The 27,993-nt window shown below is 43.6% G+C and overlaps 1 protein-coding gene across 1 annotated transcript; it reads left to right on the top strand.

Moving 5' to 3' along the window:
• The first annotated feature begins 22 nt into the window (after positions 1 to 22).
• Positions 23 to 27,993, top strand: LOC137564223 (SLC35A4 upstream open reading frame protein). Its single transcript, XM_068277813.1, has 3 exons — positions 23 to 105; positions 24,556 to 24,642; positions 27,774 to 27,993. The coding sequence occupies exons 1-3, from the start codon at positions 67 to 69 to the stop codon at positions 27,969 to 27,971; spliced, it is 324 nt and encodes a 107-aa protein (XP_068133914.1). The 5' UTR covers positions 23 to 66; the 3' UTR covers positions 27,972 to 27,993.

Here is a 27,993-nt window from a genome sequence, read left to right as displayed (position 1 = left end):
TATGCAGATGATGTCACATGCCTGCGCCGAGTAGTGACAGGAACAGTGACGCGGCTGCGGGGAGACATGGACGGCGGAGGAGGGAAGAACACGCCGGGTGGACAGGTGACCTCCAGCATGGTTTAGGGGTGTAATAACATTGGCATGGAGGCAATAAGGAGAGAGTGAGTGGTTCTAGTGTTCTGGGACACATTTTTGCTGGCAGCATGGCTTATAAGTGGTAACTCCGAGCAGAGCCCCTGATTCATATCCCAGTAGACTCACTCTGCATGCTGTTAGTATGTACAGTTTCTGCCACACTGTGATGTTAAAACGTATTGGTAGGTTGATTGAATGACATCCCAACTTGACGTAAAGCTGAATTATAAATTATTTGTCACTTGAAGCAATTGGAAAATAAGTGGTTTAGTAATCAGCTCCAGGCATATAGACAGTAAGCTGCCTATTGCTACCAAGGGAGGGTGCACTGTGTTTTAGGAACTAAGTTGGCAGTTACAAAAGGAGCAGAAGTCATTAGACAAGGGCAGCCTGTACTGGCTGATCGCTGATTAGGACATCAGGCGAGACCTTTACGAACTTTAGATTTTCAACCAAAACTATTGATCTGACTGAAGAAAAACTTAAAATGTTTTTGTAGTTTATGCAAGGAACATCGCATTAGGAGCCCAAAGTAGTCATGATCGATTGGAATAGAAACTTTGGATTAGAACTCAAATTTAAACTAAAGCATGGTGGGTGGGGGACGTAATAAAAAATAAAATGCTTATCTTAGAAGAAGAGGGAAGCCTCAGGATCCTGTGTAGAGGCTTCCCACGTCATTTTCTGGACCTCCGCAGCCGAGTGTGGATATAATATATATTTCAGTGTACTCTATAAAGCATCGATGCAGAAAAATTGCAGTGTGATGTAAAGATAGGCTTTACAGTAAAGCAGATCACACGTATTAATTTTTAGCTGCAGATTTGATCACACTAATTGAATCTGCCAAAAAAAGTTTAGCACAATGAGCTGCATCGATCAAAATTACTACTTGATGGAAAATATCAATCGAAAACTCGGCAGCATGTTACGCGAGTATGCAATCATGTCGCCATGTTGCAGTGGAGAGGTGGCTGGGTTCGGGGATGACGATGAAAGAATGCAGAGGGAGCCCATCGGTCAGAGAGCTGATTGTGCTCTGTAGGTACTCTGCAGGGTATACTTAGACCAGGGCTGTGGAGTTGGAGTCGGAATCTGGGCAATTTTGGGCACCCGGAGTCGTGGTTTCAGAAACTGAGGAGTTGTAGTCGGAAGATTTTTGTACCAACTCCACAGCCCTGACTTAGACCCATCGTTTAGGCCTGTGGTTTCATAGATTTTTAATAGCTTTTAAGCTGAAATCTATTATAATATGTTTTACAGTGTAGGCAGGGATAAAAGTTTGATCAAGGAGGGATCTACCTTTGGGCACATTGGTTGGCCATCTGCCTGTGTATGGCCACGTTTACTTCATTTCAGTAAAGGTAGACTCTCAGATCAAGCAAACTGCCAACATGAAGGTAGCAATGACCCTTTCAGCACACTTTCCGCAAGACAACATAGTGAGTGTCGCATGTCTGTGTAGACTTCAAACAGTCTGAATTGCAGTCCTATCTGATTGATAAGCCATTGACACTGTAGAGGAACAAGAATGATCCAGTCACCTGATTGCTGAATAGCATACCTGTACTCACAGTAGAATTTCCCCAAGACTATTTCATGCAGACATTTTGGGCAACAAAACTCTGTACAAAGTTTAAAGCTAGCAGATCAGAGAGACAATCGATACCTTTCTAATCTTGATATTTTCTGTGACTATATACATATGATTGACAAGACAAATAACATTTATATTGTGCTTTTCTCCTGGCAGACTCATAGCACTTGTGCTGCATGCACTAGAGCGCTCTCAGTAGGCAGTAGTAGCGTTAGGGAGTATAGAGCGCGTCCTAGTGGCTGCAGCTCTGGCGCTTTGAGTCCACCAGGAGAAAAGCGCGATATAAATGTTCTATGTTTGTTTGTTTATGTTTGTTTGTTTGTTTGTTTAGCCCAATGACTCCTTACTGAGTAGATCCTGGCTTGCTGAACAAGAAAAGCTGAGATTCGAACCCTGATCTTCAGTGGCAGAGGCAGAGCCCTTAACCTCCCTGGCGGTTCATTCCTGCCTGGATTTATGGGTCTAAAAGCAGTAAAAAAAATTTTTCAAGAGTTTTAGGCCTCCAATTCTTTAGTCATAACTAACCAAAATATGTCAGAATAAAGGTCTTGTAGACCTTCCGCGTATAATAAGACTAGAACACAAAAATGTTGAAATAATTAAATTTATAAATAAACTTAAATAGTAAAGCTGTACAAATAAGGCACCAGAGTACAGTATGTACATGTATACCTAATCCACCTCCTGTGTGGTATATTTTGAAACCGGGAATGGCACAGAGAGCGACATCACAATCGGAGTAGTAGAAGCATGATTCCTTTCTGACTTTTTTCCCTTTGCTATCAGTCTAATGCTGGGAACACACGATACTTTTTTTGCGATCGATTTACCATTCGATTCTCTGCTTGATTCTCTTATATTCCGCTCGTTTTTCTTATCTTTTTCCATTCACTTCTATGAGAAATCGAGCGGAAAACAATCGAGAATCGGACATGACGGAATTTATCAATCGAAGGCATCTATCGGAACAATTCTACCGCAAAAACAAAATGTGTGTTCCCAGCATAAGGTGGTAGGCAGAGAGTAGTCAAAATCCAGGCAGAGGTCAGTGCAGGCGGCAGGCAGAGAGTAGTTAAAATTCAGGCACAAATCCGTAACAGTAAGGGTACGTACAGACATAAGATAACGATCGTTCGTTCTGAACGACGAACGATGTTAAAGGAGGTATCGGCCGATGATCGTTTGAAGAAAGGCTACTTTGAACATCGTTAGTGTACGAACGATCTTGGAACGAGCGTTGCGTGCGCAACATGATTTATAAACTGATTTCAAACACAAGTGTCAAAAAGAACTGTTTGAGCATGTGCAAAGCTTTGAGAACGAACGATCAACGACCGATCGTTGTACAGACATTACTTTTTGAACGATGGTCGTTGGAAAAGATCTGGCAGAATGGATCGTTCTTTACCAACGACATATCTCGTTGGTCGGTCGTTTTAACGATCGTTCGTGCACTTTTTACGAACGATTGTTGGGCAATGCCGTCGGTAACGATCGTTTTAAACGACTATAGTCGCATGTCTGTACGCACCCTAAGGCAGATCAGCAGAAGCATTTCGCTCAGAAGCAGTTGGGAACCAAATGGCTATATTAACATCCTGTGCTTTCAAATTAGCTTATCTGCCATGGCAGTCGTGACACGGGAGAGATCAAATTACAACTTGTGATTAGAGACAAATGAGGAGGAATTAGACAGGCTAAACTCTCTACATGCATACAGGCTGCATTTCTCTGTTTTCCTTCTGTCCTGTGTTCAGGTCCAGAGGGAGAATTCGACAGTCTAAACTCTACATACATACAGCCTGCATTTCTCTGTTTACCTTCTGTCCTGTGCAAAGAGATCTGATCTAGATGGGGGATTAGACTGGCTAAACTCTCTACATACATACAACCTGCATTTCTCTATGTTTAACTTCTGTCCTGTGCAGGGCTGTGAAGTCGGTACAAAAATCATCCGACTCCGATTTCTCCATTTATGAAATCACTGACTTCGACTCCAGGTACCCAAAATTGCTCAGACTCCTCGACTCCAACTCCTTAGTCTAATTTTTACAAAGGCTTTGGATTTGGTTCAAAAATCATCCGACTTTTCAGTTTATTGAAACCACCGACTCCAATTCCGACTCCAGGTACCCAAAATTACTTTGACTCCACAGCCCTGGTCCTGTGCAAAGAGATCTGGTCCAGGTGGGGGATTAGACAGGCTAAACTCGCTACATTCGTACAGGCTATGTATCTCCGTTTGCCTTCTGTCCTGTGCAAGATTTCAAGTCCACTTCAACTTTTGGCACCGCCCCCAATGACGTCACGCTGCTCGTGTACCACCTGCTGATTGGCCACCGGGATCCATGAAGAAGAGAGAACATGGGGATCCCGGTGGCCTGCAGGAGAGCCCTGGAGTCCCGCTGGGCAGCTCCGATCGCGTGCGGGACCCAGGCAAGCTGCCATTTTAGCTTACTGCTCCCAGCATCTAATTCTTAGCTCGATATGTATATTGTCTTATACTATCGTGCATGTTGTTTACGCTTTTGTTCCTGCACTCTATGTTGCATCTCACCATACGTGTGCATTCTTTCTGTAGCTCTTCATTTTTTTTTCCAGCAAGAATCTGATCCAATAGTTATCATGCTGCCACCACCACCGTAACAGTTCTCCAATCACAGCACCCAATACAATGCAAATTGTTGTAATTGGCTGAATAGTGTGGGCGTAGTTTACTACAATCTATTTAGAAGCGTTCAAGAGGGTGCAGACCACCCAGTCACTTTAGTGGAATTCCCTATGAGGTTTCCCCTCAAGTAGACAAGTGCCAAACTATGCAGCTGTATAAGGCCCAGTTCACATCTGCATTTTTTTTGCAGATCTGGCCATCTGGATCCAGGAAAACGGTCCGCTTTTATAGCCAGTGTGTTGTAAAACTTCCATTTTCATTGGTTCCTATTTTGCTGCAAAACCTTCTGTTTCCGTTCCGCTGAGTGAAATAGGAAAATTGGGTCCTGCAGCATTTTTTTTTTTTATAATTTTTTAATTTTTTTTGTCCGTTCAGCGGAACGGAAACAGGAACCGTATGGCTGGATCCGCAGCTAAAGGCTAATGTGAACCGGGCCTAACATGTACCACGCCTACCTGATTAATCACAGCTTGAGCTTTCCCAGCTAATATTCCATCATTGATTAATTGAACATCAATAGAGGGAATCTTAACCCATTTGCGTTCCGTCGTTTTCACTTGAGAGATGTTCACCTCCCATTCATTAGCCTATAACTTTCTCACTACTTATCACAATGAACTGATCTATATCTTGTTTTTTCCGCCACCAATTAGGCTTTCTTTGGGGGGTACATTTTGCTAAGAGCCACTTTACCGTAAATGCATTTTAACAGGAAGAATAAGAAAAAAACTGAAAAAAATCATTATTTCTCAGTTTTCAGCCATTATAGTTTTAAAATAATACATGCCTCCATAATTAAAACTCACGTATTGTATTTGCCCATATGTCCCGGTTATTACACCGTTAAAATTATGTCCCAATCACAATGTATGGCGACAATATTTTATTTGGAAATAAAGGTGCATTTTTTCCGGTTTGCATCTATCACTATTTACAAGTTTAAAATAAAAAAAATAGAAATATTTCATCTTTACATTGATATTTAAAAAGTTTAGACCCTTAGGTAAATATTTACTTTTTTTTTTTTTTATTGTAATGGTTGTTTTTTTTTTGTATATTAAACATTTTATTTGGGTATTTTTGGGAGGGTGGGATGTAAACTATAGTTTTATAATGTAATTGTGTGTTGTTTTTAATTTGTTTTACTTTTAGTTGTAGTTTTACTTTTTGGCCACAAGATGGCGGCCATGAGTTTGTTTACATGATGTCACTCTAAGCGTAACACACGCTTAGAGTGACGCAGGGGGGAGGCAACGGCCAGAAAAAGCACAGCTTCCGAGAGAAGCTGTCGCTTTGTCAGCGGGGGAGAGGAATCAGTGATCGGGCACCATAGCCCCATACATTGATTCCGTGGCTACCGAATCCATGGCCGGGAGTGCGCGTGCACGCGCGCGATCAGCCGCGGGAGCGCGCATGGTTCCTGGACGTAGTTTCTACGTCCAGGAACCAAAATAGGTTAATCTTTAATAGATGATGTTCTAATGCCACTTCTGTTTGAAATGTCAGTGTATGGATACATTCAGGCTGACCTGTTAAGGAGAGAATGCAACTATTGGCTTCCTAGTGGCTATAACCAGCTTCCAACAGACATCTAGAAACAGGGCTACAGTGATTGCTTTCCTATACACAGAAGCTGGTTGACAACAAACACTTGTCTGTGTGCAGAAGCACTGTAAGGACAGGGATGACCTACACAAGGTCATAGCAAGACGCAGGCATTGCATCACACAGTTGGTCTCTTAGACTGCATTCAGTAATGTAAGCCATAGCAGCTATAGTGACAAAGTTACCTTGTATGGTGACAATGCATGCGTTTGCTGCATTATTATTTCAGTGCCTTGTTATTCCACTTAATCAAAAGTATTGCTATAGGTATCAGTAATATATAAATCAAATTGTAATTTAATGTTCCTAAAGATTATCTTCCCATTTTAGTTGTCAGCCTGCTGGAAATGTTTTACATTAGGTGTATGTATGTATGCATGTGTATATATATATATATATATATATATATATATATATATATATATATATATATATATATATATATATATATATATATATATATATATATATTTAGTAATAATTCTCAAGCATTGAATATTTTTTTTCCTATATAAACTCTGTGAAAAATGTAGGCTGCACAGGAATTCTCTTTTTCATGTGTAATTAACTGCACACAGCAGAGTACACTGCAGCATCACCTGCCCTATAGAGAAAACTGATACATCCAACAGTCACTTTGCAGGCAGGAGGGCTGTACTGTGCATGGGGTTGTCTCTGCAGATAAAACCAAAGTAACATTTTGAAAAATCCCTTGCGATGTGTATATAAAGAACAAGTGACACCCATGCTAACCTAGAAATAAAAAAAACACATATATAAGTAGATAAATACTAGTTCTACTTACATAACAGATGTATTGCACTGTCCACGTTATGATTCCTGTGAATTTTATAAAGGAAAAGCAGCGAATCCTATTCTAGACAGTTTCCATCTTGGTTACCTTTGACCTCCTGACATCATTTCCTCCCTCACTCTTTTTTTTTTTTTTCTTCTCTTGCTAATTGTGTATTTGTTACCCACCCTACTCCCAGAGGTGCACACCAAGCATTTTTGGTAGCGTTTTCAAAACCGCTGCCGCCTGTGAAAATGCTTGGCTAATGTATCTCAATGGGATGGTGCACATCAGCAGTTAGAGGTTTTTAGCAAACTGCAAACGTGGCTCCTGCAGCATTTTTGCGGTTTGCAGATGCGTTTCTGCCTCAATGTAAAGTATAGGAAAAGCTCAAACCGCTCTGAAAAATGCTAGATCAGAGCGGTTTTCCAGGCGTCTTTGTTTCAGAAGCTGTTCAGTAACAGCGTTACTGTAACAATATATGATATCTGCTACACAAAAACGCTCCAAAAAACGCTAGGCATGTTTAGAAAACGTCTCTAAACATGCCTAGAATCGCTCTGAAATCTGCTTCAAAAACCTCTAGCGTTTTGCGGATCTGCTAGAGGTTTGTGGTGTGCACTGGGCCTCACTGTCCCTCAGAGGAGCTCGCAAATTAATCCTCTCTATAGTCCTAATCCAATATCCCTAAGGCCCCATTCACACATGCAAAATGCTAGCGCTTTTGCTCTGGCAATTTTTGGTGATTCACACAAAAAAAAATAGCCATTCACACTTGGCGATTTTTTTTTTTTTTGTCGCAATCGCTGGAAAATTGCCTGAAAATTGTGCAGGATACAAATTTGCGTTTGTCGATTTGCGTTAATTGCCAGCGATTAACGCAAATCTCCCAAGTGAGAACGGGCCCTTAGGGTATTATGGCACTAGCGCTTTAAAAAGCGCTAGTGCTTGAGCGTTTTGCCGAAATTTGCCGGCAAAACGCTCAGATGTAAACGGGGCCTAACAGTTTTGAGAGGAACAGCTCAACCTACCAATTTGTTTTTTGGGGGATGTGGAAGAAAACCATACAAAATCTGAAAGAATGTTTTAAACACCATTCAGATGATGTTGTGGGCGAAATCTGAATCTGGAACCCTGGGGCTGCAAAGTTCTAATTTAAAGGTACTCAACATTTGTTTCTCTGGACTTTGGAATGAAACGCAAAGTTTAGGATCTCTGAAACTCCTGTGTATTGTGTGCTTGCTGGCAGTTGTACATTAATGAACTCAGAAGCACAGACATTTTTTAAAAAGTCCATGCAGAGTGCCTCCTTAAAGGACACCCGAGGCAAAAATCAACTAATGAAATAAACAATTGTATCTATCTTCCTTCTCCTAAAAATGACCTTTAAGATGCTCCAGTTTTATCTTCTGTTTAAATCTACTTTTTACGGTTTAACTGTTTTTATTGTTTTTGTTCAATGACTCATTCATTGAAGTATGCCAGAGCTAAAATTTGAGCTATTGACCCTTTTTTTTTTTTTTTTTTTTTTTTTTTTTTACTTTTTCCTGCTCTCAAAAGCCCTTTTCTGGTAGGAAAGTGTTTTATAGTTGGAATTTCTTATCAGTGAGGGTCACACTGTAGTCACTTCCTGTGTGAGTCAGGACTGAGTCAGTCACTTACATGCCTGATATTTAACTCTTTCAGGCAGAGAAAGAAAAAAAGGAACACAGCATAGTTATTTGTGTGGTTGGCACTGTACATACATGTCTATCACATGTCACCTCGGGTATCCTTTAATGGGATTTGAAAATGGGACCTAGGGCTGCAAGGGATGACTTCTAACGCCTGCTATGTTTAATTAGGCATTTCCAGGTGCCTAATTGGAGCCATGTGATGTTGCTGTCAACCCTTTAATCTCAGATATGTGTAGGCGTAACTCCATATTCTAGCCACTGACAGCCTATGTGTGAACTGTGTGTACACCTATGTGTTGGCCTACCTATACTGAGATATTATGGAAGCTGGCATTGCTGACCTCATTTTAAAATGTATTAGTTGCCTGGCTCTCTTGGTAATCATCTGGTTTTAATAAAGTAGTAACTGGCTGAAGCTGAGGCCTCTTTCACAATTCACCACCTGTCAGTTGATCCTGCGCACTGGCCAAGAGCGTGCTTGCGCTTGGCACAGGTGATAAGGCGTCCCGCCCTATTGAGTTGCATTTGAGCATTGCCATGCTCAGCCGAATGATTTGCTCGAAAATATGATTTACTATAAATGCACCATAAGGCGCCGTTCACATCACAATCGCGGATGGCTATGCGTGCGGAACGCAACGCATGCGAATGCACGTCATCCGTGTTTGTGTGCGTTGCGTGGCTGATCCCATCACTGAAAAGTGAATGGGACAGCCACGCGTTTTTGCAAAAAATGCGTGCAGCATGCGTTCCCGGACCGCACAGGTCCGGAACGCATGCAGTGTGAACATCAGACAGTGCACTCTATGCACTGTATTCTGTTGTGCGTGACGGCCTCCCGCACGCGTTTCCAAAACGCGGCTGGAAACGCGTGCAGTGTGGACGGGGCCTTAATTTACACCTTAAAGGACAACCGAGCTGACATGACATGATGAGATAGACGTGTATGTGAAATGCCAAGCACACAAATAACGGAAAATTGAATACTTACCTACCGGTAATTTTCCTTTCCTTCCAATGTCCATGGCAGCATTACTACGGGGTTAATCCCGCCCCTTTAACCCCTGCAGGACATGTCAGTATAAATTTCAAGACCTGCCCCCCTGAAGGTGCTTTTTTGATAGTCCACTTAGAACTGTAGCTACCGGGTGGGCGCTCCGTATGCTGCCATGGACATTGGAAGGAAAGGAAAATTACCGGTAGGTAAGTATTCAATTTTCCGTTTTCCTTCCATTTCCATGGCAGCATTACTACGGGGATTTTAAATATACAAGAAATAAGGGAGGGACAACAGGTCTTTGTTGCTAGTAGACTTTAATACAATGTTTAAATACATAAAGTTGTGCCGAGTTACTTCACTCGACCACGTATACTTTAGATTAGGTTACATTCACTTTAACTGCGGCAAGTATCTCTTTGCCAAACTGGAGCGTTGTCAGCGCTCCTGGGTCTATCCTGTAATGGGAAATAAAGGTATTCACTGAAGACCAGTTGGCGGCTCTACAGATGACCTCCGGTGAGACCTTTGTGAACGCCGCCCATGATGCTGCGATGGATCTCGTGGAGTGAGCTGATATCTCTCCCGGTGGTTCTTTGCCCATGTTCCTGTAAGCCATTGTAATAGTCCTCACCAACCAATTGGCAATCGTTCTTGTGGTTGCTGGTTCTCCTTTTCTGTAACCAGTTGGAATAACGAATAGTCTCTTCGTTTCCCTTACTTCCCTCGTGATCTCTATGTATTTTTTCAACAGCTCTGGGATATTAAGGGACTCTGGTGTGTCCAGAGTTGGATCTTGGAAAACAGGTAGGTTCCACTCCTGGTTGAAATGGTACGACGTGGCGACCTTAGGCACGAACTGGTCAATTGGTCTTAAACACACTCTATCTGGAAAGAATTGTGTATGAGGGCCTTCACAACTTAAAGCTTGCAGCTCTGAGATCCTCCTCGCTGAAGTTATGGCTGTTAGAAAGACGACCTTAAAAGTTAGGTTAACTAGACTGCAGTTTGATAACGGTTCAAACGGTTCCTTTATAATCCCTTTCAGCACTAACGGCAGACTCCACTGCGGGTACCAAATTTTCTTTGGAGGCCTCAGCTTCGCAGTAGCTTGCATAAACTGAATTAGTAGTGGCTCTAGGGCCCATCGTCTCTGTGTTAGGGCTGATATTGCCGATACTTGCGTTTTCAATGTGCTAAGACTCAACCCTAGGTTAAGTCCTGCCTGAAGGAATTCCAGTATAGTAGTTACCTTGACCAAGTTCAATGTTACGTGCCTCTGTTCCAGAAAACTCAGGAAGCGATTCCATGTTCTGTGATAAGTAGAATTTGTGGAGGCCTTACGCGCCTTCAAAAGTGTCTCTACAACTTCCGCTGAACATCCCAATGAGGTTAATCTGCTCCTCTCAGTCTCCACGCCGCTAAACGGAGCAGTTGCGGATGTGGGTGTAACATACCGTTCTGTGACAGGAGATCCCTCGGACAGGGGAGTAGAATTGGTGGTGATGTCGACAATTTCTGTAGGAGTGGGAACCACGGTCTGCGAGGCCAGTAAGGGAGTACTGCTAGTACTAATATTCTCTCCTGCTGAATCTTCCTCAACACCCTGTGGATCATCTGTGGTGGTGGGTAAATATATGCCATCTTGAAAGGCCATGGGTTTGATAGTGCATCCCATGCCATCGCTTCCGGAAACTTGTAGCGTGACATAAACTGAGGACATTTGGTGTTCTCGGGAGTCGCCATCAGGTCTACTTGCGGTTTCCCCCAAGTGCTGCAAATTAGTTGAAAAACCTCCTCCTTGAGGCTCCATTCTTTGCTGTCCAGCCACCGGCGGCTCAGGGAGTCCGCCGTCACGTTCTTCACCCCAGGAATATGGATGGCATGTAGATATGATAGATATTTCTGTGCCCAGTTCATAATTGGCTCCAATTCCGTCAACAGGGTATGACTCCGCGTACCCCCCTGATTCTGAAAGTAGGCTATTGCCGTAGTGTTGTCCATTTTGAGCAGAACTCCCTTGCCCCTGATTGTCTCTGCGAAGGCTATGAGAGCTTTGTAGGCTGCCCGCATCTCCAGGATATTGGCTGGAAGCTGAGAATCCGCCGCTTCCCATCTTCCTTGGGCATATTGATGGCCTGTGTGTGCCCCCCAGCCCCAGCAGCTCGCATCTGTCGTTATGACCAGCGGTGCCTCCGTCAGTAAGTTGTGATGATTCTGTAAGTTTGTTCTGTCTCCCCACCAGGAGAGTTCTTCTTTCATCTCTGGTAAGAGGCAAATGTTCTGTTGGTAATCTAAGCCATTCCACTGATCCAAGAAACCTTTCTGGAACCCCCTCATGTTCCACCTGGCCCACTTCACCATCGGAATAGTGGCCGCGAAAGTTCCGATCATTGCAAGGCAGTCTCTTGCTGAGATATATGCTCTCTTTTGCATATCCGTGGTCCTGCAAACTATTGATTCCAGTTTGTGCTGTGGTAGGCTGACCGCATTCTGAATTGTGTCCAGTTCCGCTCCTAGGAAAATGATTTTCTGTGTGGGCTGAAGCTTGCTCTTTTCCCAATTTATTAGCCAGCCGAACCCGGTCAACGTGTGTAGCAGTTGTGACTTGTGCTGAAGCAGTAAGGTTCTTGTAGGTGCTACTAAGAGGATGTCGTCCAAGTAGTGATGCACATGGATTCCCTCTTGTCGAAGGAGCGCTATGAGCGTAATCAGTATCTTTGTAAAAGTCCGGGGCGCGGTGCATATGCCGAATGGCAACACTTGGAATTGGTAATGACTCTTGCCCACCGCGAATCGTAGATATTTCTGGAATGATTTGTGGATCGGTATGTGTAGGTACGCGTCGGCTAAGTCCACCGACAGTAACCAGTCCTTTAGCTGTATTGAAGGTAGTATGGTTTGTAAAGACTCCATTTTGAACCTGTCTTGTGTAATATGTTTGTTTAAGAAACGTAGGTCGAGAACTGGTCTCAACTGCCCCGACTTTTTTGTTACAAAAAACAGAGGGGAGTATACTCCGCTGAATCTTTCCGATACTTGTACCTCTATAATTGCCTTCTTTTGTATAAGTTCCTGTACATATCCCTCTAGGACTTCTGCTCTGTGGGATGCTTTGGGAATATTGGTCTCCTTGAAATATGATGTAGGGGGTTCTTCCTTGAACGTCCATGAGTGTCCCCACCTTAGCGTATTTATGACCCATGGGTCTGAAATCTTCTCCGCCCACAGTTTTACAAAGTTCTGAAGTCTGCCCCCCACCGGCTCCAGCTGGGCGGGCGTTTTCTCAGAAGGTCTTTGCAGGTTGACTGGATGAATTAGAGTTCTTTTGCCTATTGAATTTTGATAATGAGGATTGGGTTCCTTGCCAATTCTTACGAAAGGACTGATTCCGGTTAGATGTTCTATAGTCTCTTGTTCTACTCTGAAACTGCCTTCTCTCACCAGGTCTCTGTTTCCTCTGCCGTCTGTCTTGGGGTAGTAGTCCTGATCTCCCGCCGGTGACTCTGGATATGGCTGTATCCATCTTGTTGCCGAATAAGTTTTTGCCATCATAGGGTATTTTACACCAGGAAGATTTGGAGTTTTGATCAGCATTCCAGGGTCTCAACCACAGTGCTCGCTTTGCTGTCACTGTTAATAACATTCCTTTAGAAATACCTCTGATTACATCAATTGCGGCTTCACTGATGAAGTCCGCCGCTAGGCGAAATTCCTCTAGGGCTAGGGAAAGAGTCTTTCTGTCCACCCCTGACCTAATTGCACCGTCTAGGTTGTCAGTCCACGTTCTCAGTGCTCTGGAAACCGAAGTGAGGGCTATGGCTGGCTTACAAGCCCCACCAATAGATGAATAAATCTTCCTAAGATCGTTATCCACCTTCCTCTCAAGGGGTTCTTTAAATGAAGCCTGGTCCTCCAATGGTAGTGTGATGTGTTTAGCAAGACGTATAACAGATGCGTCCACTGTGGGGGGGGGGTGTCTAGTTGCGTGATAATGTCCCCCTCCATAGGATATAGTTTTGAAAAACGGTTACCCATGGACACCTTCCTCTCGGGTTTTGCCCATTCGTCTAGTATGAGTTCTGAAATCTCCTTCATCACTGGAAACATTACAGGCTTCTTCTTAAGGTGGGGAAAGAAGCGTTTCTTTGTAGGCGGTTCCTCGCAATCCTCCCACTGGATTGCCTCTCGAACTGACTTCACAAAGGGTGTTACTAGTGAGAAGTCAAACCCAGCCGCTAAGCCATCCTCCTCCTCTGGTGCGTCAGCATCATCACCCTGATCCCAGTCTGTGTGATGCCTGCTGTATGCAGCTGAAGACGTAGCCTGTTCTGCTAAAGACTGCTGAACTATTTCTTTAACTAGTGTAGTTATGTCTTGTACTGGCTCCTCCTCCATAGGAATGGAGTAAAAACAATCCACACAACTAATTTTCCTGGCATCGGTTGTTGTCCACATGCCCAGCAAGGTTTTGCCCTGGGTTGTTGTGAGTGGGACCTAGGGTCTCTATGTGATTTGCTCGATCTTGAAGAGGGGGCCTTCCCGGAGGTGGAGGGATTATCTTCTGGTTGTGAGGGACTGTATGAAAAAACAAAAACAGAAATAATTATTTCTGTTAGTTTATTTGGGCCTCCATAAATAAAAGTAATTACTTTCAAAAATCAAACAAAAACCGTGCCCTACCTATTACGATTTGGCTGGTCTGTTTTTTGGGCAGCAGAGGACTCCTCCATTTCCTTGGTTGACACTCTGACTGAAAAATAGGATACTTAATTGTAATTGATCTACTGAGAGAAAACTGAGTAGAGAGGGAGAGAGAGGGAAGAGCGACAGAGAAATATAAAAATTGCATACATCTCTAAAGCCTGGATGGATGTCCTGGGTGCGCGCAATAAATATTCCCCTTGCTCTGGCTCAAGATTCTGCCTGCAAGAAGACGCAAGTCATAGTCAGCACACAACCCCGCAAAGCAATCGACCATGTCTGCTTGATATTATACAGGGCCTCCCTAGGGAGGTATACCTTAATCTTGCCTGAGGGTCTGCTGGTCCTGCGTTGTGCGCTGGTTGCGCTGTATGGGGCGGTAGTTGTGTCGGCTGCACACGGCGGGCTGAGGCTCCGTTATGGCGCTGGTCGGCGTTCTCTTCCCGACCTAAGAGGCTCCTCTGCCCCGCCCCCCCGGACGGAGCGACCCGACACGTCACTTCCGCCGGACATCCAGCGCTCCGGCGTGGAGCGCACCTTCCGCAAAGCCTCTGCTGCCCAATCCGAGTAAGCGCTGCTTTACAGCGCGTCTTCCGACAAGAGGGTCCCCAGAAAGACCAGCCCAGAAAGAGGGGATACCGCTCGCCTAGGTCTGTTTAAGATCAAATAGCGAGGGCTTCACGCCTGGAGGAACTAGCGTGGCTGGCTGTCAAGAAAACAGCAGGTAGGGCAAAAATAAAAATGGAAAAAAGAGAGAGGAAAAAAAAAAGATCAAATGATTCTGACATTAAACAAAAAACGACAGTCCTGCAGGTGGACAGGAAAAAAAAGCACCTTCAGGGGGGCAGGTCTTGAAATTTATACTGACATGTCCTGCAGGGGTTAAAGGGGCGGGATTAACCCCGTAGTAATGCTGCCATGGAAATGGAAGGAAAACTATCCTGTGTTTCTATATTTTCTTTCTCTGCCTGAAAGAGTTAAACATCAGTAATGCAAGTGACAGTGTCTTTCCGGGTCGGACTGGGTCAGACTATAGCATAACCCTCAGTGATAAGTAATTACAGCCATATAACACTTTCCTGTCAGGAAATGGCTTCTGAGAGCAGAAAAGAGATAAAAATGGTCAATAATTCATAGATTTGAGCTCTGGCATACTTCAATGAAGGTGTCATTGAGCAGGGAGAATGAAACAGTAAAAACTTAAAAAACTAAATTTAAATATAAAATAAAACTGTGGGATATCTAAAAAAAAAAGTCATTTTTAGGAGAAGACGGATAGATACAATTGGTTTTCTCATGAGTTTATTTTGACCTCTGATGTCCTTTAAGTATGCAGGTTAGTTGATCTGACTACATTCTGTTTAAAGTGGAACTTAAAGGGAACCTAAACTGAGAGGGATATTAATTTTTCCTTTTAAAATACTAGTTGCCTGAGGCTGCTTACACACTAAGACGTTCGTGCGCCTGTAACGCTCCCCCAACGCACAGCAATGTAACACAAGTGCGCTGTTCACACAGCCCACGTTGCGTTACATGTAACGCTGCACGTTCTGCCGAAAGTGCAGCATGCTATGGCGTTAGAGGGGCTATAGCCGTGTTAGACTGTTTGCACATGCTCAGTGGGGGGCGGAGAGGAGGCGGGGAGATGCAGCTACAGTAGCCGCGCACATGGCTACTTAATATTCACTGCACTGGCGGCCGCTGATTGGCCGGCGGGACCACGTGATGCGGAGTGTCTCGCTCCGCATCACGTGGTCCCGCCGGCCAATCAGCGACACTCTAGGGGACCTCATACGGATAGAGCCGCCTAACGCGGCTCACTCTACCGTCCTCTCCCGCACCACCATACGTTGCATTAGGTGCACGTTATGCGACCTTAACGTAGAACCTAACGCAACGTCTTGGTGTGCAAGTAGCCTGACTCTCCTGCTGATCCTGTGCTTCTAATACTTTTAGCCACAGCCCCTCAACAAGCATGCAGATCAGGTGCTCTGACTGAAGTCAGACTGGATTAGCTGCATGCTTGTTTAAGGTGTGTGATTCGGCCACTACAGCAGCCAAAGAGATCAGCAGGACTGCCAGGCAACTGGTATTGTTTAAAAGTAAACATCCATATCCCTCTCAGTTTAGGTTCCCTTTAACTCAGAAATTCTTCTCTGCTCTAAAGGGTTAGTTACAGCATGATGACCTTCATGGAGGAAGAAAAAAAAATCACCATTATGATTTATGAAAATCCTAAAAAAAAAAAAAACCCTGAAGCTTCTGATTCACTTTCCAGGAGGCACTGAAAGGGTTGAAACGGACCTGAACTCAGAACTTCCTCTCTGCAGTAAAAGATAAGCAACATCAGAATAACATTTAAAGAAAACACTTTTTTCCCTTACAGCTTACAGAACTCCTGCAGTAAATATGCAGTGTGTCTACTTCCTACTTTCTTGGATGCAGACAAAGGGTTAACACCCTGTGTTTACATATTAGCTGTCTGCCAAGGGCTGCCAAATGTCTGTGCTGACACAGCTGAGATCAAATTACACTTGTGATTACTTACAGATGAGGGAGAGTTAGACAGACTATTCTCTCCAGTGTTCTCCCCAGGCTCTTTTAGCCGGGTGCTCCACCCGGCTATTTTTGATGAGCACCCGGCTGTCATCCGCTCATCACCTTCTCTACTGTAAGCAGATTTGCGCACAGAAGCACCGACCCTGCATTCTATCATCGCCCCACCCGGCTACTATTTCATGCCACCCGGCTGGAAAAAAAATTCTGGGGAGAACACTGCTCTCTAAGGGCTTGTTTCCACTGTTGCGACGCGATTTCGCCGGCATTCCGACGCTTGTAAAAACGCATGCGGATGCGTTTCCGCATGCGTTTTTACCCGCGATTTTGCGTGCGATTTCGCATGGCAGGGTGCCATGCGAAATTAACCATGACACTGCCAGGGCAAAATAAAATTGAAAAAGGTGCGAAATCGCGGGTAAAAACGCATGTAACAAACGCATGCGTTTTTACTATTAAATACATTAGCGGCGATTCGCATGCATTCCACTCGCAGGCGAATTCGTTGGCTCTTTTGTGCGTTTTTTTTACCGCTGAAAAAAACGCACCTCAACAACGCTACAGTGGAAACAGGCCCATCCACTTGCATTACATGTGCGAATCCGCATGCATTGGACGCATGCGGATTCGCGATAATGGGAACGAGCCCTTAAACACACAGAGTGCATTTCTCTCTGTTTTCCTTGTCTTCGAAAAAAAAAGCCAGATACTCCCCTAAGGAGAGGGAAGTCTCTGGGTCTTAATGAGCCTTCCCTCTCCACTCCTGCTGCCCTCGGTAGCAGTATTTAACTAATTTGGTCAAATACTGCCCGCTCTGCTGGCGAAAGTGACATCGGAAAGTCTCCAGGAGCCCGAGTACTCCCGAGCGGGCCACTCCATACTGCGCACGTGCGAGTGCCCTCTCTCACGCACTTGCAAGTGCACAATATGGAGCTGCCTGTCTTCGGGAGGACACTTTTCCCAAAGACTTCCGAAGTCCCCCACGGCGGGGAATTGAAATGGGGGAGTCTTCGCTGCATCGGGAAGGCTCATTAGGACCCAGAGGTCTCCCTCTCCTTAGGTAAGTATCTGGTTTCTTACTTGAATGCTTCAGTTTGCAAAAAAAAAATTCTGACTCTACAGCCGGGCACTTTGTAAACCTGTAATAAAGATGTCAGCCTCCATATGTCTCTCATGACAGATCTCCTTTAATACAGTGGGAGTTACATCCTTACACACACTTTCCGCACTTAGGCTTCAGAGTCTGCTGCACGCACGTCTGCTCCTCCTGGGGGGGGTTATAGAATTGTGTGATGCAGCTTCCTGGTGTTTGAAAATAAGTGTGATCTGTACACTTCATCAAATCTCTCTGCAATGTTGTCACTCAGCACAATTTCATTTCACCATCTGCTGGCTTCTCTGTGATACCCCAGTAATAACAGATAAGCTGGTGGATGCGGATTTAATCATCTCCTGTGAATGTAACCAGTGCTTGGTGAGCCCAGGATAAAGCAACCAGTGTGATGCATTCCTCTGTATGATGATAACATATCTGGTCTGCAGGTTATTCTTCCCCTACTGCAGAAACAGCCTTCCTCTTGTACAAGTATAGGAGCATTTTGCCTACTTTCGATACAGTGGGGGAAAAAGGTTAAAACCGTTTGTTGGGTTTCTATTGCTGTCTGCTTTCTGTTTAGTACACATTTCCCCACATTTCCTGACAGTGGCTACTGCACATAAGGACTTTACAGGAATTTTGTACTTAAAGCGGAAATCCAGTGTAATTAAAAATTAGAGCACCAACATATTTTGTAGTTCTGTACAACGTGCAAAACTTAAAGGGACTCCGAGCAGTGCAGAAACTATGGAAAGATGCATATCATTTTAAAGCTCTCTTTCTCCTCTTTCCAATGATATATAAACCGCCACCCTACGCCTTTTAGTTTTCGCTATTTTCGCGATTGAAATTGCCGCGGCCGCGATTTCGATCGCGAAAATAGAGAAAACTAAGGGCGACTTTTTGTCAAAGTCAGCAGCTGCATTCAGCAGAATGGAGCTGCTGACACTGGGGAAAGTGTCGTCCTGTGTAATACAATATAACTATGGCTTGATGGATATAATTTTAAAGCTCTCTTTCTCCTCTTTCTGACGACACCGAAATCGTCACCCTCCGCCTTTTAGTTTTCTCTATTTTCGCGATCGAAACCGCGGTCGCGGCAATTTCAATCGCGAAAATAGCAAAAACTAAAAGACGTAGGGTGGTGGTTTATATATCATTGGAAAGAGGAGAAAGAGAGCTTTAAAATGATATGCATCTTTCCATAGTTTCTGCACTGCTCGGAGTCCCTTTAAAACAATGGGGAACATAGATATATGAGCAGTTGAGCATGCTGTACAATCAGGACAACCAGTGACACAAGCAACAATACATACAATTGATGTGTAGTTTGAATAACATCACCAATACAGATACATTGTTTATTTGATAAATTGCACAGAAACAAGAAACTAAAAGGGGAGGTCCCTGCCCTTGCAAGCTTACAATCTAGTGGGCCGAAATTGAACACTGAGACCTAGCCATGGGCTCAATGTCTACTGTCCACCTTATAAAGTTCACTAGTGTCTAATTGCATCCCTGCAACTCCTAAACAGTTCCCTGGTGTCTAGTGGCCCCCTCCTTCCCCTATACAGTTCCCTGGTGTCTAGTGGCCCCCTCCTTCCCCTATACAGTTCCCTGGTGTCTAGTGGCCCCCACCCTCCCCTAAACAGTTTCCCAGTGTTTAGTGCATTCCACCTACCTCCCCATATGGCTTCCCTGGTGTTAAAGGGCTTCACCACCAATCTAGCTTCCCTGGTGGTGTAGAGTGGGCCAAACATAATGCAAAGTGGGGGAATCCCTTGAGGGCCAAATTGAATGGTTTTGAGAGCCAAATTTGGCCCACGGGCTGGACTATGACATGTATGATCTAGAGGAACCTTAGCAACCCTAATTGGTTTAGTAATGCCTGGTACACACCATGCAATTTTCCATCATATAGATAATTTCCAGCAGGTCTGTTCTGATTTTCAATAGTTTTTCTGATTTTCAAATCCCTTCTATACAAAATCCATCAAAAAAACGATCAGAAATCAGATCGGATCTGTTGGAAATGATCTGTTCGAACCATCTGTCTGATGGGAAATTGCATGGTGTGTATCAAGCATAATGGTGGCCATACATGGTACAATAAAAACATTCGATTATCCCGTTTATTCGATCTAAATGATCGAATCGAATGAAAGTTGAAAATCGAAGTAATTCGAACGATTAACCCGTTTTTTTTCAAGAAAAATCAGATCGGACATTCTGGAAAAATCTTTATATTCGATCTAACGAAATAATCAAACTAAATTATCTAATCGGAAAAAAAATGAAAAATTGTACCATGTATGGCCACCCTAAGGGCTCTTGCACACTGCAAGCGATTCGGATTCAGATTCCGCTTTTTAATCAGTTTTTACATCCGATTCCGATTTGCAGTTTGCTCCCTGCACACTGCAAATCGGAATCTGAATCGAATGTAAAAACCGATTAAAAATCGGAATCGCTTGCAGTGTGCAAGAGGCCTAAGAGTGGTGGAGTCCAACTGCACAGAAACTGATTTATAGCCCTGATTACTTAAAGGACACCCGAGGTGAAGTTATATGGAGGCTGCCATATTTATATCCTTGGAAACAACGCCAGTTGCCGGGCAGCCCTGTTGATCTTCTGGCATACGTAGTGTCTGAGTCAATACCCTGGAACAAGGATATGGCTAATCCAGTAAAACCTGAGGCAGAGTACCTGATCTGCTGCATGCTTATTCAGGGTCTATGGCTAAGGCTACTTTCCCACTAAAACGTTGCGTTTTAAGGGAACGTTATGGTCGCATAACGTGCCTCTAACGCAACGCATGGTGGTGTTGAAGTTGGACGTCAGATTGAGCTGCGTTATGCAGCTCTCAAAGCAGCCGCTCCAGGTTAGTGATGGGAAGTCCGAATCTTTTTAAGGATTCGGATCATTTTAATCGGATCATTGAAAAGATCCGGATCTTTGAACCGAATCATTTAAATCATTTTACTAGGGAAGCAGACTGGGTGAAATGATTAGCAGGACAGGATTTTCCCTGCACTGCACATTCTGTATGTTCCTGTTTCTTCCAGACAGACATCCACTGTGAACCGAATCTTTCATTGTGATGATCTGGATGATTCGACTCACAAAAAAAGATCCGGATCAAATGAACCATTCGTTCATGATCTGGACAACACTACAGTCCCACCACGAGTCACCACAGTGCAGTGAATATTAATTAGCCATGTGGCTGGCCACGGAGGAGGAGGGGAGACCTCCTCCTCCAACATTACTGAGCATGTGCAAGCAGTCTAACGTGGCTTAGCCCAGTATAACGTACAGCATGCAGCACTTTGTTTAAACGTGCTGCGTTACTATGTAACGCAACGTGTGCACTGTGAACAGCACATTGATTTTACAGTGCTGTGAGTTAGGCTGCGTTACTTGCTGCTGTAACGTGGGACTTTAACGTCCCACTGTGAAACCAGCCTAAAAGTATTTGAGACACAGGATCAGGATGACTACCAGGCAACTGGTATTGTTTAAAAGGAAATAAATATGGCAGCCTCCATAACCCTCTCACCTCGGGTGTCCTTTAAACCCTGGTACACACGTCCAAATTTGATTGGCCAGTTTTATCACTTCCATGTAAGTATGAGAGCTTACCTACATGTTTATAGTATTCCAAATCTGTTGGCCCTCATACTGCAAGGAGGTGATGAAATTGGTGATTGGCCAATCAGAATTGCATGGGTGTTTGCTCTGTAATCTGTACTGTGAGAAAATGGAACACAGCTTAAAGAGACACTGAAGCGAATACATTTTGTCCCTTTTTAATAATAATTTGCTTCAGTACTCTCAACACAAGTAAACCGCCGCGTCCCTGCTGCAAAACGAGGGCTGCAGAGCCCCGAAGTCCCCGCGGGGCAATCCAGCTGGCATTTCCGCAAAGAGGCATAGCTGAGGCAGAGCTTTCTGCCTCTACTGCTGTCAATCGCGGAGGATCGCCGCCTCTCCCCGCCCCTCTCACTCTTGCTTCACAGAGAGGGGTGGGGATTGATGGCAGGAGAGGCAGAGCTACAGCTCATAGCTCTGCCTCTCAGAGCAGCAAAATCCACGACCAAGTTGGTAGTGGATGTTTGCAGAGGGATTTGGGGGCTCTGCAGCCCTCGTTTAGCAGCGGGGACGCGGTGGTTTACTTGTCATGAGAGCACTGAAGCAAATTATAAGGTAAAAGGGCAAAATTAATTAGCTTCAGTGTCTCTTTAAGATATGTACACACTGGATTTGTGTAGCCACCTTTAGTTCTAAACAGGATTGAGACGTTACAGGTGTATCTCCTCACGTCACATGACTCTTCAGGTACCCTGTACAGCTTTCCTGTGCACTCCTGGTTTGATTAACATAGTTTCCTCCTCTGGCTGTCTCTGAGGTATTACTTGGTTATGAGTCACACCGCCTTGTAGGTTACGCTACTATTTCTGTTTTTAGCTTTGTTGCTTCCTACGTCATCCCTCTGCTCAGCCTGAAGACAAAAAAAAATCAGAATGATGATGCAGATTTGTTGGCGGAGGTCACATAGAAAGTAGCAGAGCTGATACATGAAATTGTGGTGTCCCTGCTTGGCAGAGTTATGAGAATCACAAATGGATATTGTAGTATTAATATTATACATTTTATACAGCACTGATGTTTTTCACATCGCTAACTATAAGCAACCGCTGGATTTTTTACATTAAAAGACCAAAATCTGGCGTAATTGTAAGTGTGCTCTGTGCCGAATTACTAAAGATGTTCGGGAATTGCAAATTCGGTTGCGATCTGTATGCAGATTGAAATTGGACCAATGAAATCCACTCCATCTTTCAAGCTGCATGCAAATTGCAACAAGATTTGCCTCACCTAAGAAAATGTATCATCTCCGTGGCTACAGTCTCCATGGATCAATAAACAGAAAACTATTGTTTGCCTCTACTCGCTTATCCCCCCCCTCGAAAGAATAGTGTAGGCTTTTGGGCAAAGGTCAGCTTGCTTTCTGTATAGCAATCGTTCTTAAACGTGTCAACTGAAACGATCACCATCTGTATGAACTTTTGCACAGGACCAAAGGAAAACCTAGAGAAATACACCCTGTATGTATTGAGAAAGTTTAGCCTGTCTAATCACAAGTTGTAATTTGATCAGCTGTGTCAGCTGAAAATGTTAATATGTCTGCTTCCATGAGAGCACGAAGTAGACAAACTTCAGATTTATTGCAGGATTTGTATCAGCTGTACGAAAGAAATGTTTTTTTTAAAAAGGTTATTATGCTGCTGCTTATCTTTTAGCGCAGAGAGGAAGTTCTGAGTTCAGGTCCGCTTTAAAGCGAACCTCAAGTGAGAGGCATACAGTGACTAATAAATAAAACACTACAATTCTTTGATTAGTACAAAATATATGAGAGGATTTGATCTTGTTGGAGCATAAGTAATACATAAGTTTTGTTAATTAATAGTTAAAAATGTTCCATATTAGGGCAAAAAATACAATAATGTGACCAGATCTAATACAGTAGAAACCCTTTTTAATTAACTCCAAGGGGCCATGTAGTTTTATATCAGAAAGTGTTATTCTCGAGTACATAAAGTATACTATAGTACTGTATCTTAATTCAATCAATAATTGGGAGGCTTTTTTTCTTTTCAATCCTTCAGCAAGCGGCACAGACAGTGTCTAAGCTAGATCACAAAGAACAGTGTTCAGCATGCTGGGATTTGCATGCAATAATCAAGCAACAGCTTGCACAGGGAACATAGGTCTCACCTGTTAATGCAGTTATGGCCTGTATGATACTGTAGTGTTGCAACCATGCACAACCAAGTACTATACATACATGGCAAACGTGCACAAGCAAGTAACAGATGATTGGCAATTCCCTCAGTAATCGGGCAGCAACTTACACAGGAAGCTTAGGTGTCTATGCAGCTTGCGGTCTTTAGCCAATAACCCAGCCAGCGCTTTTGAGGTAATCCACTTGGGCCCAGAGTAGCTTGCAGATAGCTAGCAGGCTACAAATGACAGCACATGGGTCTCCAACTGATGTATACCGTATGCTCCCGCCCACTTTCTACTATAGCTGGAAACAGAATACCGCAGGGGCCAAAAAAACAGGTCCACTATAACAGAAGTTCTATTATATTTGGGTTTACTATACCAGGCATTACCCCTATATACTTATAATGTAGTTTAGCTGGGACCTGGTCATTTAGTTTACTGTAACCGAAGTTTTACGTTAAAAAGATTACACTGTTCGTGTGTATAATGGAGGTATGGAGCTATACAATGTATAAAATGAATGGTAGTGCAAACAGTATATTCCACTTAGCCTAACGCTTCAGCCCTCTCTCTTCCAAACAAAATACTATTTTAGCAGCCCATTAAAAATGCCAACATGTTTCGCCACCGAAATGGAAACTTTGTCAGGCGTACATACAATACAGTGCAAAGTGTGAAACTTTCAGCAAACTATCAATATACAATTACCACATTATACAGGCACGCAGTCAGTCAGCTGCATTGAATGTTATGAAAGGGTAATGGCGCATCTGTAAGTGATGTTACTGCTATCAGCCAAGAGTGCTGGATTCTTTGCAGCCGCTTCTTGTATGGCTGAAGTGAATCTGGTGCTTTTACAGTTTATTAAGCTCTTGTAAGCCTTGTGCTAGTTTTATATCACAATCCTATTATATTTTTTCTGTTGTCTATAGGGTCTAAAGGACTTGGCCTTTCTCAAAGATCAACTGGAAGGTCTGCAACGTAAACTGGAGAATGAAGTCCAAGCTGGCGTATCTCCGGTAATGTGACATTTTGCAGTAATCTAAGACCAACAACTCCAGATCTGAATGAGAAAATTGTTATCAGACAGAAAAGCCTGTCTACAGTATATGAACCTCCTGCCTCCTAGCGTTAGATTCACTGCTTCCTGTTGTACATGCCACTCGTACATGGCTTTGGCATATTGAGTTAATGCTGGCCATAAACTGTTAGATGTCTTTCAAATATAAGTCGTTTAGTTAATTTGCCACTTTGTCACACTAAACATATATCAGAAAGCGGTCAATACACAAAGCAATACAGAGCTAGTGAGCAAAGAAGCAAGAGTTCCAGTGATGTGCCTTCAAATCTTGCTTCTTTGCAGTTTTTGCACTTCAGCACAGACCAGGCCTTCAGAAAAGCATTGTGCAGATGTAGAACAGTACTTTGCCCTGCCACCTTCCTTATGCTGGGAATACACCATACAATTTTATGCTAGATTTTCTGTTTAAGGGCCCATACACTTAACGATTTTCCCGCCGATATACAGCAGATTCGATCACTGTGATTGAATCTGCTGTGAAATTGTTGCGCAAACGCTGACCGAACTATCGATTTCTGTCCGAAATCGATCGTTTTCGTCCCTGCGGAAAATTTCGCTCGATTGCCGGCGGGTCGGGAGTGCGTCGATAGCGGTGTTCGAATGTCCAACCAACGGTATCGGCAATACATTACCTGATCCGGCCGGCGCGTGTCACCGCTGCTCCTCCGTTGGGCTCCGGCTTCACTTCTTCCTGTCCGGACAGGAAGTTTAAACAGTAAGCGCCCTCTGTTTAAACTTCCCCGGACAGGAAGTACAGTGAAGCTGCAGGCCTGGAGCCCAGAGCGGAGAAGACAGCGGAGACCGGGGGACTCGTGCCGGCCCGGATCAGGTAATGTACACAGAGGGGGCAGCTTCACAGATGGTGAATCGATTTCATGACGAAATCGATTCACAATCTGTTTGCAGTAAAGGCAGCCATATGATCCCTCTCTGATCAGATTCGATCAGAGAGGGATCTATCTGTTGGTCGATCTGATGGCAAATCGACCAGTATATGGCCACCTTTAGATTTACCTGCCAGAGAGATGATTTCCAACATGTTTGAAATTATCTATCTAACCATCTGCCTAGCAATTAGGCATTGTTCTACTTAGCAGGAGATAACCAGAAGACAATGCACCAGGGGTAATGACCAGTCTCTACAGAAAATAATTGAATTACAGTAAATCTAATAGAAAAATCGAACAGAAAATTGTATGGCGTATTCCCAGCATAGATGCTGCTTCAGCACAGAGAATACCAGTGTATGTGGACAAACGCCACTTAAAAGATTGGAAACTTGAGAAAGACTTAAGGGTCCCATACACTGAGCCGATTAGCGGCCGATTTCAATCAATCTGACATGCTGGAAAATCTAGGTCGATCTGTTGAGATTGCTTATCATTTTGCGTTGGACCTAATGGAAATTTGATGGCAAAAAAATGCCATCAGATCGATTTTCAATAGATTTCATACTGAAATCTATTGGAAATCTGTTCCTAGTAAAAAATGTTCCTAAACACATCAGATAGATCAGAAATCTATCTGATGATCTATCTGCTGCTAATCTAACGAGTGTAGCGCCACCTTAAGAAGGGTTTCAGATATTTAAAGGGAACCTGAAGGGAGAGGGATACGGAGGATGAGATTGATTATCTTTTAAACAATACTAGTTGTCTGGCAGCCCTGCTGATCTCTTTTGCTGCAGTAGTGTCTGAATCACACACCTGAAACAAGTATGAAGCTAATATTGTCAGATTTTTGTCAAGAACCTGATCTGCATGCTTTTTCAGGGTCCATGGCTAAACGTATTATAGGCAGAGGAACAGCAGGATAGCCAGGCAATTGGTATTGTTAAAAAAGGAAATAAATATGGCAGCCTCCATATGCCTTTCACTTCAGGTTGCTTTTGACCAACAGAGGTTTTGCTGCAATCTTTTGACTACAGGTATATTTGGAGTTTTAGGAAGCAGTTGGCATTTATGTGGCATTTAGGTGTTATTTAACCGCTTCCAGGCCATGCTACTTGAAATCTATGCCGTTTCTGACCTGTTATCCCTGCCAGGGCGTAGATTTCAATAAGTGCACTGCACAGACCGTGCACCTCTCCTGCCAATACAGCTTGCTCGCCCTGCCGTAGCTATAACAGCAGAGCTCCATGAGCCGATCAGAAGCTGATTTCATTGGCTCCTGACCCTGTGATCACAGTGAGCCAATGGCTCACAGTGATCACACGGTCAGAAATCAATGAAATGGCCTCACAGAGCTTTGCTGCCATAGTAATGGTAGGGCGAGTGGGCTTCAGCAATGAGAGAGTGGCATGAACATCAAGACAGACAGCTCCATGCAGTGAGACGTTGGTGAGCCTTGTGTTTTGTTTATTTTTTGCACCAGCATTCTCTGGTTCTTAAAGCGGTATCGTCACCATAAAAATTAAATTTCAACAGCAACTGGTCTGAGTGTATTAAGTGACAAAGATGCTAATCCTGCATTCAAAACTTTCAAAACTTTTTCTGCTGTTATGATTTGGAATTATCACATATTTAAGGAACACTGGCCCTTTAGTAGTCATGCCAAAGAATTGCATGCTGGGGGTTCTTTTTATCTATAATCTATTCCTCCTCTTCCCTTTATTTTCCTGCCAGCTGCTTATCAGAAACCTAATCCCCTACTCGCTTGTGTTTACAAGCAAGGCTGAGGCGACTCAGCGATTGGAGGAGACAAGAAAAAAAGTAAAGGGCAGAAATGACATCACGAGTTAGCCTTATCTGTGGGCAAAAGACATGGCCCCCACCAGGAACAGAATTCTTGTCATTTACTATATAACATTCACTGAAATCAAAACGTGGACAGTACAATACATGTGTTATGTAAGTAGATCAAGTATTTATCTACTTATTTATGTGTTGTTTTTCCTATGGAATAGTATCGCTGATCCTACTGCTTTAAGGGGCCAGAGGCTACTGGTACTCAAGTGGTTAATATTTTGTAAAACCATGGCTTTTTCATATGTTAATCTATACATTCTCCATTCATTTCAACTATCTATGGGTATAAACTGAATTTTTTTTTTTTTTTAATCATTTGCAGGAAGGGTCGTTCCTGAGCTCTCCATTTCTCAAGGGATTTGTGGCTGGTTATGTCTTTTCCAAACTCAGGTCCTCCGCTGTGCTGGGTTTCGCAGTGGGAACGCTCACTGGAATTTATGCTGCCCAGGCCTACGCAGTGCCAAATGTGGAGACCACCATCAAGAACTACATTAAGTCTTTGAGAAAGGGGCCTGACTAGAGTAAAAATAACCTGCACAGTC

The sequence above is a fragment of the Hyperolius riggenbachi genome, chromosome 3 (genome assembly GCF_040937935.1).
Source record: "Hyperolius riggenbachi isolate aHypRig1 chromosome 3, aHypRig1.pri, whole genome shotgun sequence".
Taxonomy (NCBI): domain Eukaryota; kingdom Metazoa; phylum Chordata; class Amphibia; order Anura; family Hyperoliidae; genus Hyperolius; species Hyperolius riggenbachi.
Note: the sequence above shows the minus strand (reverse complement) of the source record. Positions and strands in the feature narration are given on the sequence as shown.